The sequence below is a fragment of the Salmo salar genome, chromosome ssa14 (assembly GCF_905237065.1).
Source record: "Salmo salar chromosome ssa14, Ssal_v3.1, whole genome shotgun sequence".
Lineage (NCBI taxonomy): Eukaryota > Metazoa > Chordata > Actinopteri > Salmoniformes > Salmonidae > Salmo > Salmo salar.
The window spans coordinates 71,574,796-71,592,868 of record NC_059455.1 but is presented as its reverse complement, the minus strand read 5'-3'; the positions used below and the strand labels follow the sequence as shown (position 1 = coordinate 71,592,868).

At 42.7% G+C, this 18,073-nt stretch overlaps 1 protein-coding gene across 2 annotated transcripts in view; it reads left to right on the top strand.

Moving 5' to 3' along the window:
* Positions 1 to 18,073, top strand: part of LOC106570238 (trafficking protein particle complex subunit 9) — a 361,123-nt gene that overhangs the window by 272,813 nt on the left and 70,237 nt on the right. For both annotated transcript variants that reach the window (XM_045694753.1, XM_045694752.1), the window contains 2 exons: positions 2,077 to 2,230; positions 10,411 to 10,501. In XM_045694753.1, coding sequence (XP_045550709.1) covers positions 2,077 to 2,230; positions 10,411 to 10,501 — 245 coding nt within the window. The remainder of the gene's footprint in view (positions 1 to 2,076; positions 2,231 to 10,410; positions 10,502 to 18,073) is intronic.

Sequence of the window (18,073 nt, the reverse complement as noted above, 5' to 3'; positions counted from 1 at the left end):
TACTTCACAGAGTTATTGGAATGGTAAACAGACACCAGTATGCATGCAGAGGAGAGGATTTGACTTCCCTACTGCTTCATAATGTGACGGATCTGTTTGAGTGGATAGTAATATGCAAGGCAGCAGAAAGAGATCTGGGACCAGGCTAGCCTTGAGTTACTCCTCTGTGAGGTCCACAGGTGGCCAACCCGGTGCAGGGCAGGGTGTCGTCTCCTTCCGTGGGCTCTTATTGGCTGTGGCAGGGGAAGTGGCTATTGGCTAAGACAGCAGAAACAGAGTGGGAATCTGATGCCATCTCCATCGCTTCACACAGGCCTGAGGAGCAGAAATGTTCACCTCTCCTTTTCTGCATCCCTCTCCCCCTATCGCTCTCTTCCAGTTGTCTTCATCCACTTCCTTCCTTCTCCACCCACACGGTGCCGTGTCACTGTACCAGACTGTACTGGCTGCATCCAATTGGCACTTTTAACTCTTCTCTTAGAATGGAAGGCATAAATGTAGCCCCCGGTAATTAGTAAGAAGTTTGTTAGTATTTTATTAGAGAGGCATACAGAACTATGAATCCCAGATGTGTCTCTGTTGCCCTAACCGCAGGCTATGAACGCTTTCTCTCTGCCGCCTGTTAGTATATCAACCTGAACACACACACACACACACACACACACACACACAGTGGAGCAGGAAGCTTGGAGCCTCAGGGTGTTTGGTCTAACTGGATAAATCATTTATCAGTGGCCAGGGCTGGTCAGTAGACTGGACAGGACAGTAGCAGGATCAGGGTGGATGGATGGCATCAGAGATGAGCACACCAACTTCAACAAACACAGTCCCAGTTACCATCTCCATTGATCTGCTGTGGCAGTAGATAGATAGACCAGTGTAATTGTATAAGTGCATTCTAAACTACAGTTGTTGCTGACCACAACAACTGACACCTACATGTCTTGTCAAAGCAGTATGTTTGCATTGAGTGCTTCTGTGGTCTCTTGCCCTTTGATCATCTTTATATTTAGTGGGAATGGAATGGATAGATCCGCCTATTTACCTTTCTTGATTTGGTTTAATGCTATATTTTGAATGTGTTGCCTGTGGCTAAGCTCCCTTCACTTTCCTTCTTCCTCCACTGTCAGAGATGCTGTGTATCTCCAATAGTTTACTTTCTATCTTTCTATCTGAACATATTCACGGTTTCAGAGGGAGACTGGCTTTTAAAATGTCAACAAACCCACATCGCAAATGATTTGATCTGATCATCTGACCAATATGTCCTTCTGTGATTAAAGTTTCGACGTTAGGATACTTGGCCAAGTTTCTAGCACAGAGTAAGACCAGTTATTTGCAAACAAAAACACTTTAGTAGTGCTTACGGTGTTGTTGAATCAAGTGCTACCGCTTTTGACTTTGAGTTTATTTTATTTTTACAGGGACAGTGCACATTAATCAACGTTTCAGTAAAAGTGCCTGTTTTAGCCAGCCGGCTAATTTTCAACCACAGTCCCTGGGCAGGTTATTAAAAACAATTACAATACAGACAATCATTGAGCAGTGAGCACACGCAGAGCAACATAGGACAAGCAAGACATAGCAACATAGCACAAAAAGCAACAAGACAAAACCCATAAAAGCAACAAAGTGTTTCCACACCTCACAAGCTACAGACAACAGACAACATAGAAAGCAGCAATACACAGCTAGGGATTATGTTCACTTTTTATCTTAGTGGGGCAGTGCCATTGGAGGTCTGTCTCCTGTGTATCTAACCTTAGCTCTCTCCTCTCCCTCCCCTCTAGGATGGCTCAGTAGTACCCAAGTCTCTCTCTCCTGTGTATCTAACCTTAGCTCTCTCCTCTCCCTCCCCTCTAGGATGGCTCAGTAGTACCCAAGTCTCTCTCTCCTGTGTTTAACCTTCACGCTCCTCTCTCCCTCCCCTCTAGGATGGCTCAGTAGTACCCAAGTCTCTGTCTCCTGTGTTTAACCTTCACGCTCCTCTCTCCCTCCCCTCTAGGATGGCTCAGTAGTACCCAAGTCTCTGTCTCCTGTGTCTAACCTTCGCGCTCCTCCCTCCCTCCCCTCTAGGATGGCGATCCAGGTGGCTAAGTTTGACTTTCACACGTTGCCCCAGCCGGACCAGGAGGCCGTGCGCTACACCAACCCCAAACTGCTGGAGGAGGAGAGGCTTCACGCCCAGGCCTCCATGATCAACAGCACCCTGGGCATCACCTGGAACATCATATCCTTTCTTGTTGGATGTATACAGATCCCTATTAGAAGGCATCTGGATGCTACGTCCGGAGGTCTTCTGGCTAGGGTGTGTGCCAGTTCTACTGCACTGACAGATGGGAGAAAGTATGGCGAAATGTGCATGCAGCCTTGGGCACTATATAGGGAATAGGGTGCCATTTGAGACACATCCTTTGTCAATATGCAGGCAGGGCACTCCATCAGAACCTCTTAGGTAATGAGGGGGCTATTACCAATACACAGACTCAGTGTTGTTTAGAATGGCATGTGAAGTTGTTACAGGGAGGAGGTGTACAATTAATAATTAATCGGAGTCCCTGTGCTGTTGAACTTGCCATCATATTTTCCATTTTAGTAATGCATAAACACTCCTGTGATTGTGTGCATTTGTTTGATCTGCAAGCAATTTGGCAGGTGTGTGTGTGTGGGGGGGGGGGGGTTCTTCTATCGTTGTGGGACCTATAATCCCTAAAAGTCCCCACAAGGATAGTAAAACAAGGACAATTGTCCCTTGTGGGGACATTTCTCACATCCCCATGAGGACAAAAGCTATTTTAAATGTAGGGTTTAGGATTAAAATTAGGGTTAGGAGTTACAGTTATGATTAGATTTGGGTTAGGGAAAATATGATTTTGAATGGAATACATTTTAGGTCCCCACGAGGATAGAAGAACATAACGTGTGTGTGTGAATGGGTGCGTGCGTACGTACAGGAGCGACTGCAGTCGATGATGTCACTAATGTTGTTTCTCAGAGGGTACTGTTAAATCAGAGCGCGATGCATGTCAGAGCTCTGCTCTGAACTGGGCTGTATGATTATGTTAATGAGGCTGGAGAATGAAAGGCACTATATTTCCAACCAAGCACTTGTTCAAACAACGTATCATTTTTTTTGTTATCTGAAATTGTTATATCAGAAAAACATTGAAACATAGCAGAAATAAATATGTTTTAAGTATAGAAAACTTGGACTGTGAACAGAAGGGTTACAATCACGTAATATGATCTGGGTCACCCTTGGCTTGGCATTTATTCATAATAACATGCATTGTTAATATCCTACTTCTTATTTAAGAGAACTGTGCAGAAACACCTTATCTCGCTGCTTAGCAGACCATGCAACTTGGCCTAGCATTCATTATGGAAGTGTACTGTTTCAGTGCTGCAGATAACGACAGTCTCCTAAATATAGTGTGGCTGAAGAGAAACAAACCAGCCAGAGGAGAGGAAGAGGAAGCGGAGTAGGAACAGAAGGCCTGTTACTGTCATGACGTCCCCTCAGGAGAGAATGAGTGTATCTTCAAGTTCTGGCCTTCAGGGTAGTCTAGCTTCTTCTCAGACCCCCACCCTGATACACACCTAAGCCCCTTTAACAACCCCAACTCCCCAACCATTCCCGTCCCTGTACTCGTCCACACAACAAGGACACAAGCACAAGCACGCCAGGCCTGGAGACAGTTTGGTGGATGGATAGATGTCAGAATGGAGTTGTAGTTTCCTCCAACCTGGTTCACTGTCACAGTGTTTGTGTGCCACATCTGCAGCTTTCAACACCATGCCTTGTAGGAGGCAGCTACATATCACCTCTCCTCACTACATATTTTAATTCTGAGGGGAGTGTGTCCATTCTAGTCATTCTAACTCTATGGTGTTACTTTGTCTGTCTAGTAATTTTAACGCCATGGTGTTACTTTGTCTCTCAAGTCATTTTAACTCAATGCTGTTACTTTGTCTGTCTAGTCATTTTAACGCTATGGTGTTACTTTGCCTGTCTAGTCATTTTAACACTATGGTGTTACTTTGTCTGTCTAGTCATTTTAACGCTATGGTGTTACTTTGCCTGTCTAGTCATTTTAACGCTATGGTGTTACTTTGTCTGTCTAGTCATTTTAACGCTATGGTGTTACTTTGTCTCTCAAGTCATTTTAACGCTATGTTGTTACTTTGTCTGTCTAGTCATTCTAACTCTATTAGGGCTGTCCACGACAACAACAAAAATATCTTAGCCAACCGAAAGTTGTCTGTTCTTTCAACCAATTGATCGAAATTTCAAAACGTGTATTTTTCCATAGACACACCCTATGTGTTTTAATAAAATCAGCTATATATACATTGGGCTTGTCTGATGCTTTAAGCTCACTGTTTGATGAAATAAGACACATGACTCAAGAGGGAGCCAAAGATCAAGATAACCAGGAGAAGAAAAAATGTAACCTGTCCTGACCATCCTCCTCCCGCTCCTACTGGCTTTCGCAGATTTTGCCTTTGCTCTCCTGAAGTTGCCGGTAATAGGCGTCACGAGGAGTCGGCAAACTTTGTCATGTGGAATGCCAATTTTACAATTTCTACTGATCTGCGTGACAGTTATGGTTTTCATATGTACATTTTTGTGGAACAGTTTCACTTTGTATCTCAAAATCATTGTCATTTTTTATATTTTTTTATATATCCAATTGGAAGTTACAGTCTTGTCTCATCGCTGCAACTCTCGTACTGACTCGGGAGAGGCGAAGGTTGAGAGCCATGCGTCCCCCGAAACACAACCCTGCCAAGCCGTACTGCTTCTTGACACACTGCTCTCTTAACCCGGAAGCCAGCCGCAAAGACGGCCTACCCCGGCCAAACCCGGACGACGCTGGGCCAATTGTGCACCGCCCTATGGGACTCCCAATCACGGCCGGATGTGATACAGCCTGGATTCGAACCAGGGACTGTAGTGACGCCTCTTGCACTGAGATGCAGTGCCTTAGACTGCTGCGCCACTCGGTAGGCCTTGGTTAATCAAAATTCTATCCAAATCTAAATGAAAGTTATACAAACCTAAAAAGTAACTTATATTACCATTGCCAACTATGTAAATATAGCCTATAAAGCTAACAAATAGAAACATTGCAGCCTGAAGGTAGAAAATATCCTGATCAAAAGAAATATCCTATAAATCACATTGGCTATGCATGGCGTGTCTGCAACGATCTTGAAACATTGTATTAACTATTAACTTGGGTCCAGCCTGAAGCAACATTGTATAAAATATTCCCTGCGCCAGTGAGCTACAGACACAGCTGTAGGCTATTTGCGCAAGGGATAGGAAGTAGTCAGGTAGGCCTATTTTATGACAGAGCATAACATTTTTCCCTTTCAAGCTGAGTGGTTATTTTCAAATACATTGAGGAATTATTGTCATTCTCAAAGGATGTAAAAAACAACTTTGTTAGGTTGCTGTTTGAGGTGAAGAAAACATTACTTTGAGAAGCTCCGCAGCTCATTAGTGGTGTGGCGTTAAGCTATTCAGAAATACTATCAGATCCCCAAATGTGCACATTTATATGCCTACATTTGTGAGCAGGCCAGGTAGCCTATAGGCCTACTTCTATGTGTAATCAGGTGCACATTCTTACTCATTGACAGGAGTGCTCCAAACAAAAGACAATTACTAAATTGTCAAAACTCATAAATGGAATGAAATAAACCAAATAACTTGTTTCTCACAAGTGTAGCATAGGTTGTGCGCTCTGCAAACAATGTGTCCACTCTGACAGTAAGAATGGCAAAAGACTGGAAAACATTGTAGATTAGGAATGAACTGTAAATGTATCACTGAGATGGGCACAAATAAGGCAGGTGTCTCGTGTGCCATAAAAAAATATATATATATATATATATATATTTGCTACTGCTCGACAAAAAAATATATAGGCCGACCAAAAGCCTATCGACCAAACAATCGACCAGTCGAATAATTGGGGTCAGCCCTACTCTGTGGTGTTTCTCATTCTAACTCTGTGGTGTTACTACTGTAAGGTCCATTCTAGTCATTCCAACTCTGTTGTGTTACTTCGTCCATTCTAGTCATTCTAACTCTGTGGTGTTACTTTGTCTGTCTAGTCAATGTAACTCTATGTGGTGTTACTTTCCCATTCTATTCATTCTAACTCTGTGGTGTTACTTTGTCCATTCTAGTCATGTTAATACTATGTGGTGTTACTTTGTCCATTCTAGTCATTCTAACTCTGTGGTTTTTCTTTGTCCATTCTAGTCATTCTAACTCTGTGGTGTTACCTAGTCCATTCTAGTCGTTCTAACTCTGTGGTGTTACTTTGCCCATTCTAGTCATTCTAACTCTGTGACTTGTCCATTCTAGTCATGTTAATACTATGTGGTGTTACTTTGGCCATTCTAGTCATTCTAACTCTGTGGTTTTTCTTTGTCCATTCTAGTCATTCTAACTCTGTGGTGTTACTTTAACCATTCTAGTCATTCTAACTCTGTGGTGTTACCTAGTCCATTCTAGTCGTTCTAACTCTGTGGTGTTACTTTTCCCATTCTAGTCATTCTAACTCTGTGGTGTTACTTTGTCCATTCTAGTCATGTTAATACTATGTGGTGTTACAGCAGCACAGTATTTTTCCAGTCATTATTCACGCTGTCAGCTGTGTGGTGGACCAGAGGAGCAGGTTTTCTTTATCATAACATATTATCAAACTAATGTCTTTATGACAGCTCTGTTTATCTGAGTACTCAGCATTAGCAGCATTAGCTCCCTAGCCAGCCCTGCGACATATGATGTCACCAAGGAAAGGTTCAACGGTTCTAACCTTAATTATAATCTTGTTGTTCTCCTCTGATAAATGCGTGTTACTGAGTGTTCAGGAACAGAAGGACTCGACAGGCAGAGCTAAATGTGGGTTCTTAGCCAACCAATCAGATTGGAGTGACAGGTTGACTTGCAGTGTTGCAGTTTTGCTCCCAGAAACCATGCTAGGCTAGAAGACATGGAAGTGTGGGCGGTTTTGAGAAATGACTTGGCTGAGGAGCGGACTGCTCTGTTGGCTTTATACACAATGTGTTTTCTCTCTGAGATGTGAAAAGTTTTTAGATAATCCCAGTTCTTATTATGAGACCAATTACACATTAAGGATAATTATTTCCATTATTCCCTCCACTAATGGTTGAGAAGATACATCATTATTACTCTTTGGGTTGTTAAGGCAGTTTTACTTCTCAGGGTTCTCATTGCATCACCCTGAATGAGATTTGTGAATGGATATTATGTTTCTTAATCACAACATTCAGATATGACACTGGGGAATAAGGTTAGAGGAAAAGAGGGAAAAGACAGTCTTAATGACCTTTGACCTAAAGACTGTTATAGTAGCACTTCCTGTATTTCTACTGTATGTAGCCTGGTCTGGTATTGTGTCTAACACCAAGCTTAGGGCAGTCTACACAGAGAGCTTCTTTTCCACATATAGAACAGAACATGAACTGTACAGTAATGGCCAGCCAGCCAACCGTGAATCTCTGTCCGCCTCAAGCCCTCAGCTCTCCTAACAGAGTCACTAGGCAACCAGGGAGCCACAGGCTTATCTATCAACCACTGGGCTGCAGACAATTTAAAGCTACACTGGAGAATCATACTTCATAAATCCTCTCTTTTTATCTCTTATTTCTCTCTCCATCGCTCTCTCTCTCACGCTCTCTTCACATATTTCTCAGGTGTATATTTGCCACTTTGTTAGTTTATCAAATCACATTTTATCTGTCACGTGCTTCATAAACAACGGGTGTCGAGTATCAGTGAAATGCTTACTTATGGGCCCTTCCTGACAATGCAGAGAGAAAAATAATAATCGAAGGAATAAATAAATACACAACATATATAGACTTTCTTTTTTCTATTGTTATTGACTGTACGCTTGTTTATTCAATGTGTAACTCTGTGTTGTTGTTTGTGTCACACTGCTTTGCTTTATCTTGGCCAGGTTGCAGTTGTAAATGAGAACTTGTTCTCAACTAGCCTACCTGGTTAAATAAAGCTGAAATATATATATTTTTTAAATGAGTAACGATAACTTGGCTATAGTTTCAAGTTGTACCAGTACCGATGTGCAAGGGTACGAGGTAATTGAGGTATCTACAGTTGAAGTCAGAAGTTTACATACACTTAGGTTGGAGTCATTAGAACTCGTTTTTCAACCACTCCACAAGTGTCTTGTTAACAAACTATAGTTTTGGCAAGTCGGTTAGGACATCTACTTTGTGTATGACACAAGTAATTTTTCCAACATTTGTTTATAGACCAGATTATTTCACTTGTAGTTCACTGTATCACAATTCCAGTGGGTCAGAAGTTTACATACACTTAGTTGACTGTGCCTTTCAACAGCTTGGAAAATTCCAGAAATGATGTCATGGCTTTAGAAGCTTCCGATAGGCTAATTGACATCATTTGAGTCAATTGGAGGTGTACATGTGGATGTATGTCAAGGCCTACCTTCAAACTCAGTGCCTCTTTGCTTGACATCATGGGGAAATCAAAAGAAATCAGCCAAGACCTCATAATAAAAATTGTAGACCTCCACAAGTCTGATTCATCCTTGGGAGTAATTTCCAAACGCTTGAAGGTACCACGTTCATCTGTACAAACAATAGTACGCAAGTATAAACACCATGGGACCACGCAGCCGTCATACCGCTCGGGAAGGAGACGCGTTCTGTCTCCTAGAGATGAACGTACTTTGGTGCGACAAGAGCAAATCAATCCCAGAACAACAGCAAAGGACCTTGTGAAGATGCTGGAGGAAACGGGTACAAAAGTATCTATATCCACAGTAAAACAAGTCCTATATTGATATAACCTGAAAGGCCGCTCAGCGAGGAAGAAGCCACTGCTCCAAAACTGCCATAAAAAAGCCAGACTACGGTTTGCAACTGCACATAGGGACAAAGATCATACTTTTTGGAGAAATGTCCTCTTGTCTGATGAAACAAAAATAGAACTGTTTGGCCATAATTTAAACAATTTAAAGGCAATGCTACCAAATACTAAACTTCTGACCGACTGGGAATGTGATGAAAGAAATAAAAGATGAAATCAATCATTCTCTCTACTGTTATTCTGACATTTCACATTCTCAAAATGAAGTGGTGATCCTAACTGACCTAAGACAGGGAATATTTACTAGGATTAAATGTCAGGAATTGTGAAAAACTGAGTTTAAATGTATTTGGCTAAGGTGTATGTAAACTTCCGACTTCAGCTGTACATATAGGTAGGGATAAAGTGACTAGGCAACAGGATAGATAATAAACAGTAACAGCAGCGTATGTGATGAATCAAAGAGTTAGTGCAAAAAGGGTCCGTGCAGATATTCCAAGTAGCTATTGGTTAACTATTTATCGTAATTTCCGGACTATAAGCCACAACTTTTTTCCCACGCTTTGAACCTCGCGGCTTAAACAATGACGCGGCTAATATATGGATTTTTCCCGCTTTCAATTTTTTTTTCTCCAAAAAAACACATTCTGTGACGTGCTCAGTTTTTTTGGCGGAATGAAGCTTTCATTAGACCAATGACATTGCCGAACGGGTTAAGGTCAAACAACTTTTTTGTTTACTGTTTAGATTAAATCGAGCGCTCTCAAACTTCCCATCATTCTGATTACTGTAGTCATTTTGTCACCCTCATCATGGCAAAGACACAGAGAAATGCATATGATGCAGCTTTCAAGTTGAAGGCAATTGATCTGGCTGTTGGAAAAGGAAATAGAGCTGCTGCACGGGAGCTTGGTCTTAATGAGTCGATGATAAGACGTTGGAAATAGCAGCGTGAGGAATTGACTCAGTGCAAAAAGACAACTAAAGCTTACTGCTAATTTTTTATTTTTTGTTACAAGCCGTGTTTCGTTAAAGCCTATTTATTTTTGGTACAAGCCGTGTTTCGTTAAAGCCTGTGTAAAGTTCATTTGTTTCAATGTACCGGTAGGCACCTGCGGCTTATAGACATGTGCGGCTTATTTCTGTTCAAAATAAAATAAAACAAATTAATTCAGTGGGTGCGGCTTATATTCAGGTGCGCTCAATAGTCCGGAAATTACAGTAACTACCTGCTAGAAGCTGTTCAGGCTCCTGTCGGTTCCAGACTTGGTGCATCGGTACCGCTTGCTCTGAGTTTGGCTGGAGTGTGGCTGCAGTCTAGTTTTCTCACTAAAGAAACTTGCCCTTGTCTCATATTCAGTTAAAGGGAGGGAAAATGACACTGTACTGTTTACCTTAGTTTTAACATTAATGCTTGTGAATCCTTTCTCTCTATTAATTGCAAATGTCATCAGAGATACTGAGTCCCCTGCCCCCTCCAGACCAGTGTGTGGTCCTTAACCCTAGCTCACCCGTCTGTCCGTCGCCAGGGAGAGGCCAGTGTGGAGGGAGTTCTCAACCAGTTGGTCCTCGAGCACCTGCAGCTGGCACCTCTACAGTGGGGTGAGTACACATACAAACACACTCACACACACACACACACACACTGTGCGATGTATGAGATGCTTGGCATTACCTTTGACGTAAAACCACTGAAACGTATGGGTATTTTTGTCCCTACTCAAATGATCCGTCCAAAGACATTATGATCATTGATTGTGATGAGGCATGAACTGTTTGGACTGTTTGGATCAAAAGTGTCAATCACCATCGTTCCCATGGAGGTGCCGAACCCGACAAACCCAAACCACTAGACCTGGCAATTAACACACCAGCCTACACAATCCCACCTCATTGGTCTCAAGTCATGTTTTGTATTTGCATTTATAATAGACAGCGGGGCTATTTTAGGGAGCTGTCAGAAGGCAGTACTGGAGTGGCTGGGGGACGTGTGAAGCACCCTGGGACACCACGGAGAGACTTGGAGGAGCTTCCCTCCCTTTCTGGGGCTCACCATCTGTGAACCGCCTCTCAAATAATCAGCTTTCATTTATTTATTAAGTGTGTGCGGGGGTGTATTTATGTTCGACGAACAGTGCTGCCTTTTCTTCGAGGTTAGTGAGTGTGTTCATTAGTCGGTTTAGTGTCTCCTGGTTTAGCAGAAAGAGAGACATATGTTACGGTGACACAACTGATATCTAGCAGTAGATGAGGACATTTTATCTTCAGCATTTCTGTTCTCATCAACAATTCTCCAAACTAACTTCTGTCTAAGTCATCAAAGGACCCAGATCTTCTGACACTTAGAGGTTCTACTTCTTTTATTTGTAGTCTATTACTTTCAGAGGAACATTTTAGGTCATTTTGAAGAGTACATCATCACATCGCAGTCTTCAGGTGTGTGTGTGTGTGTGTGTGTGTGTGTGTGTGTGTGTGTGTGTGTGTGTGTGTGTGTGTGTGTGTGTGTGTGTGTGTGTGTGTGTGTGTGTGTGTGTGTGTGTGTGTGTGTGTGTGTGTGTGTGTGTGTGTGTGTGTGTGTGCGAGCAAGCAAGCATCCGTGTGCACACTGTCCTCCTCTACGATAAGAATGCAGTTCATTTGTCCCAGCCTGTTAGAATGGTGTTATCAGAGTAGCTATCATGGGCTCAATGATGGACCTTCTCCTAAGCATTCTCCCTCAGGATCAAAGAATCCGAACACAGAGTGGGTGGATTCATTTAATATGGTTACATCTTAAGTTAGCCAATCATGTGTCTACTGTAAGAGGCTAACTGTTAGCCTAGGGTTAGGTATACTGTATTTTCATACTGCAATCCGTTTAGCCGTGAAGCATTTGGTACATAATGGTTTCTCTTTTATGTGTTTTGAGTGTGGTGTATAGAATTGTCTTACCAGGTTGTGGCCATGTTAGAAGAGATAAGAAATTGATGATTATTTACTCTAATTCCATTGAATCAGGAATATCTTGTTTGCTTTCCATTGTTGCTTAGTTTAGGTGTGGTCTAATTGGGTTAGTGAGAGACTATTTGTCCTGATGTCTCGACAGTGTTCCTAATGACAGAAGTCACTTTGCCCCAAGATATCATTGATGAGCAGCTATGTGTCAACAAAATCAATAACTCATCCACACAATTTGTTCATTCTTGTATCATTAGATTTTTTTTAATATTTAACCCTTATTTTACCAGGTAAATTACAGCAATGACCTGGGGAATAGTTACAGGGGAGAAGGGGTGAATGAGCTAATTGGAAGCTGGGGGTGATTAGGTGGCCATGATTGTATGAGGGCCAGATTGGGAATTTAGCCAGGACACCAGGGTTAACACCCCTACTCTTACGATAAATGCCATGGGATCTTTAGTGACCACAGAGAGATTCAGGACACCCATTTAACGTCCCATCCGAAAGACCGCACCCTACACAGGGCAATGTCCCCAATCACTGCACTGGGGCATTGGGATTTTTTTTTTAGACCAGAGGAAAGAGTGCCTCCAACTGGCCCTCCAACACCACTTCCAGCAGCATCTGGTCTCCCATCCAGGGAACAACCTTGCTTAGCTTCAGTGGCAAGCCAGCAGTGGGATGCAGTGTGGTATGCTGCTGGCAGAACACAATGACAGTATCTCTGAACTGGGTTTAAAGTGTAGCCCTTTCTATCCACTGTCTAGGACATTGCCAGGGAGTCAGACTTCCAATAGCTTACTGGCTACAGTGCATTTGGAAAGTATTCAGACCCCTTGACTTTTTCCACATTTTGTTACGTTACAGCCTTATTCTAAAATGTATTCAATTAAAAAATGGCCTCCTTAATCTACCCCATAATGACAAAGCGAAAACCGTTTTTTAATTTATAAAATAAAAATAAACAGAAGTACCTTATTTACATAAGTATTCAGACCCTTTAATATGAGACTCGGAATTGAGCTCAGGCGCATCCTGTTTCCATTGGTCATTCTTGAGATGTATCTACAACTTGATTGGATTCCACTTGTAGTATATTCAATTGATTGGACATGATTTGGAAAGGCACACACCTGTCAATATAAGGTCCCACAGTTGACAGTTCATGTCAGAGCAAAAACCAAGACATGAGGTCGAAGTAATTGTCCGTAAAAATCCGAGACAGGATTGTGTCGAGGCACAGATCTGGGGAAGGGTACCAAAAAATTCTACAGTATTGAAAGTCCCCAAGAATACAGTGGCCTCCATCATTCTCAAATGGAAGAAGTTTGGAACCACCAAGAATCTTCCTAAAGCTGGCCGCCAGGCCAAACTGAGCGATTGGGGGAGAAGGGCCGTGGCCAGGGAGGTAACCAAGAACCTGATGGTCACTCTGACAGAGCTCTAGATTTCCTCTGTGGAGATGGGAGAACCTTCCAGAAGGACAACCATCTCTGCAGCACTCCACCAATCAGGCCTTTATGGTAGAATGGCCAGACGGAACCCACTTCTCAGTAAAAGGCAAATGACAGCCCGCTTGGAGTTTGCCAAAACGCACCTAAAGGACTCTGACCATAAGGAACAAGATTCTCTTGTCTGATGAAACCAAGATTGAACTCTTTGGCCTGAATGCCAAGCGTCACGTCTGGAAGAAACCCCCCTACGATGCAGCATGGTAGTGGCAGCATCATGCTGTAGGGATGTTATTCAGCGGCAGGGACTGGGAGTCTAGTCAGGATCGGGGGAAAGATGAACCGAGCAAAGTACAGAGAGATCCTTGATGAAAACCTGCTCCTGAGCGCTCAGGACCTCAGACTGTGGTGAAGGTTCACCTTCCAACAGGACAATAACCCAAATCACACAGCCAAGACAACGCAGGAATGGCTTCGGGACATGTCTCTGAATGTCCTTGAGTGGCCCAGCCAGAGCCTGAACTTGAACCCGATGGAACTTCTCTGGAGAGACCTGAAAATAGCTGTGCAGCGACGCTCCCCATCCAACCTGACAGAGCTTTAGAGGATCTACAGTGACTTCTTTACATTACCATATTGTTCCAACCCATGAATATTTAATTGTGGACTTTTCCAACAATGGAAAAACGGGGAAAGTGGCAGAAACAGAAAGGGTCTTTATGCCTTCCTGTTTGCTTAGGGCCTTATTATTGAATGGGGAGTGAGGGAGTCAGCCATAGAGCTAAGGACCATTAGGAAATGATTACCCCCTTTAGGCAGCAGCAGAGCAACAACAACCTAGCTACTACAGAACAGAGTACACACACACACACACACACTGATATGATCATCTATATCAGTCACTTTCTCTAATGCTTTGGCGGGGAAGAGGATATTCTATTCACCAGCCAATTACAGAGTAGTAATGTAAGGTGTATTTAAATGGCTGGTACCTCCCTTTTTTAGTGCTGTTTCAGTGTGGGGTATGGAGGGGAACTAAGTAGCCATATAAACAGGCTGCACTGCAATACTTCCTACGTTAACATGTTCATCGTGATTCATTCTGGTCTAGCGAGCCTCAACAAACATAATCATTTGGTCAATTCTATGAGTGACCCTTTTTTTTTCCAATAGTGTTTCTCTTTATTTTGTAAGCATTCATATTTTTTCACTGTTTTGTGCTTCAACATTTTCTCTACAAACCAATTACTCGTTTAGTTTATGTGCCATGTAGTTCTTTATATACACTGAGTATACAAAACTTTCGGACCTACTCTTTCCATGACATAGACTGACCAGGTGAAACCAGGTGAAAGCTATGATCCCTTATTTATGTCACTTGTTAAATCCACAAGACAAAACATTTCAGCGCCTTTGAACCGGGTATGGTAGTAGGTGCCAGGCACACCGGTTTGTGTCAAGAGCTGCAACGCTGCTGGGTTTTTCACGTTCAACAGTTTCCCGTGTGTATCAAGAATGGTCCCCCAACCAAAGGACATCCGGCCAACTTAACAAATCTGTGGGGTGAGGGGGGGACAACTCAAAATTAGTAAGGTGTTCCTATTGTTTGGTATACACAGTGTATATAATAATAATGAATTAACATAATTATTTGCACCCATGATAAAGGTTGACAGCAAAAAATACTATAAAATAAATAATACAAATACTGAGCTATATTGTATGCAAAAAAGTTATGAAAAAATTTGATTATTTTATACTAATACAATTGCTCAGAGAAACAGATTGTGTGTAATAAGTAATAAAATAAAAATCTAAAAAGATAGGGTTATTGGCTCCCCTGTTTGTAATACTCCAGCACCCTCCCCTTGTGAGGACAACACTGAGCCTTGTTCTAAATGTTTTATGAGGTTGGAGAATACATTGTGAGGGGTCTTAGACAATTCCTCAATACAGAATCTTTTCAGATCGTTTTATCCAAAAACCTTTTGTGTTCTCCAATCTCATAAAACAGAAAAAGGCTGTGTCGTTATCCTCGGAAGGTGAGGGCGCTAAAGTATTACAGACAGGGGAGCCAATAATTTTGACCCGTCTTTTATCAAATGTATTTTTTAGTACTTGTTAAAGGGGCAATCTGCAGTTGCTACATTCATTTTTAGACGTATGAATTAGATATATACCCATTTGATTCTTGAAGAAAATAACTTAGAAATGCTTCATGAGCTTGGTTCAACTGTTGTATCCCATCAGAACCAAAAATACCAGCTTGTTTTTCTCCAAGGTTTGTAAACAATTTAAATGAAGTACATTTAGTACACAGCCTCAAAACATGGTTAAAACTATAAAAGTGGTATCATGGATGGTCAGTCCTTGCATCCATAGCTCTGTCTATGAATTTGAGAGTGGTTACATTTCTCCAGGATCATCCCTCAGCTGGCAGGGAGTACACTTTGTTGTTTCTGCTGCTGATTGCCGCTTTAAACAAAATCTCTTTCTCTGAGCAATTGTATTAATATACAATACAATTTGAGCATACAATATAGCTCAATATTTGTATTATTATTTTATACAATTTTTGATGCTCATCTTTACCAAGGGTGGCAATAATTACTCACCCCATAGTACACAGTATCACTGGTGTCATGCGGGCCACCCGCCCTGCTCTCTACATAGCCTGCTATTGGCCCTCTCCATGGGCAGAAAGCATCAATACTATTGGCTGACTGAGCAGGTGTAATGGCTGACTCCTCTCACAGCGATTTGTTGATTCGAGCCCATTTTTCATCAAGAATCGTGTGGACACGTGTCTCAATCGATTTCTGTCTGTTTGGCAGCTGCTCTGGATAATAAATATGCCTACAACTTCAGCGATGATGTCAACATTGGACACACACCTGTCTGCGGCAGCAGAAAAGCTAGGTACTTTATTTGATAGTGTTCCACACACACACCCACCCTGCGTAAATGTCATCCGGTGTACCTTGGTGTGCTTGGTGTATCTACCCCTATTGTTTTTCAAAAGGTTACTGGCTGGTCGGCCTGATTATCTGTGACAAACGATCTTGACACTCCAGAAAACCTGGAGGGGTCTTCTCCTCCAAAACATGAGTCACAGAAAGAGGGATGGAGGGATAGAGATGAATGGTTAGAAAGAGACGGACAGATATCATTAAATGAGAGCAATATAATATCCTGGTGAATTGAAGGGGTGAGAAGGAACTATTAACTGCATTTAACCATAAACTATTGTTTTAATCTGCCACATTGCCATGGGATGTACATCTCCAAATATGTTTGGCTGTTTGTCACTCTGTTTACGGCTAGCTGTCGAAGACCATGTTGCTTTAGGGTTCAGTCAGTGGGCTGTGTGTTCTCTGTAGTACCAGTCACCTTCCATGGGGAGCGTAGAGAGAAATGGATGCATCTTTAGAAAGCCTGGCTTTCTCGATTCTTGACCACATATGGCCCCCTGGTTACGGGGGTTTGAGCCCTGGTCTCTGCCACCTTCTATATGCTCTACTATCTGTCTCCGTACCTCCCTGTTTCAGTCTGTTTCAAAACGATTCCTCCCTACTGAACAGGGCCCATACAGGGCGGGTGGCAGAAGCAGCAGCAGTAGCAGGGTTTATGTGTTCTGCAGCCCGTTATAGTGCTATGTTCATAGCGTTGAAATCTTTCTGAACAAGACCCAGGTACTTAGAGGGCAGCAGCAGTAGCAGGGTTTATGTGTTCTGCAGCCCGTTATAGTGCTATGTTCATAGCATTGAAATCTTTCTGAACAAGACCCAGGTACTTAGAGGGCAGCAGCAGTAGCAGGGTTTATGTGTTCTGCAGCCCGTTATAGTGCTATGTTCGTAGCGTTGAAATCTTTCTGAACAAGACCCAGGTACTTAGAGGGCAGCAGCAGTAGCAGGGTTTATGTGTTCTGCAGCCCGTTATAGTGCTATGTTCATAGCGTTGAAATCTTTCTGAACAAGACCCAGGTACTTAGAGGGCAGCAGCAGTAGCAGGGTTTATGTGTTCTGCAGCCCGTTATAGTGCTATGTTCATAGAATTTAAATCTTTCTGAACAAGACCCAGGTACTTAGAGGGCAGCAGCAGTAGCGGGGTTTATGTGTTCTGCAGCCCGTTATAGTGCTATGCTCATAGAATTTAAATCTTTCTGAACAAGACCCAGGGAACCAGGTGGCAGCAGCAGCAGTAGCAGGGTTTACGTGTTCTGCAGCCGGCCTGGAGTAGCGTTATGGAAATAGCCTCATTGATTACTGCTCCTCTGCTGACAATTGAATTAAAGCCAAAGTGGCACACCTTCTCTTGGGTGTCTCCACGTCAGCTTAATAGACTGGAGTTAAATAAACAGACATCTGCATGCTGAGTTAACCCTGCACAGGCAACTCTGGCTCTCTGGGGCTCTGACTGACCCTACGTCCCACATGGCACCCTATTCCCTTTTTAGTGCATTACCTTTGACCAGAGCCCTGTATACAGTATCTCCCATGTATTGAGACATGGCTCTGCAGTAGCTAAGCAGTGGGAGAGAGGAGATACCTAGCTTTGGCGAGAGAGAAACACAAGGAGAGGGAGAGGACTTTGCCCTTCCAGGCTGCTACCGGGAACCTGTCTTAACGGAATTCAAATTCATCCATGAATGGCAAGACAAATGTTTGGGTTGATAAAGAGGTCAACAGGGAGAGAGAAAGAGAGAGAGAGATGAAGGGAGCGAGTAAGGTGGGGCAGCTGTAAAAGGCAGGAGATAATTTAATAAGACAGCTCTTTTTGAACT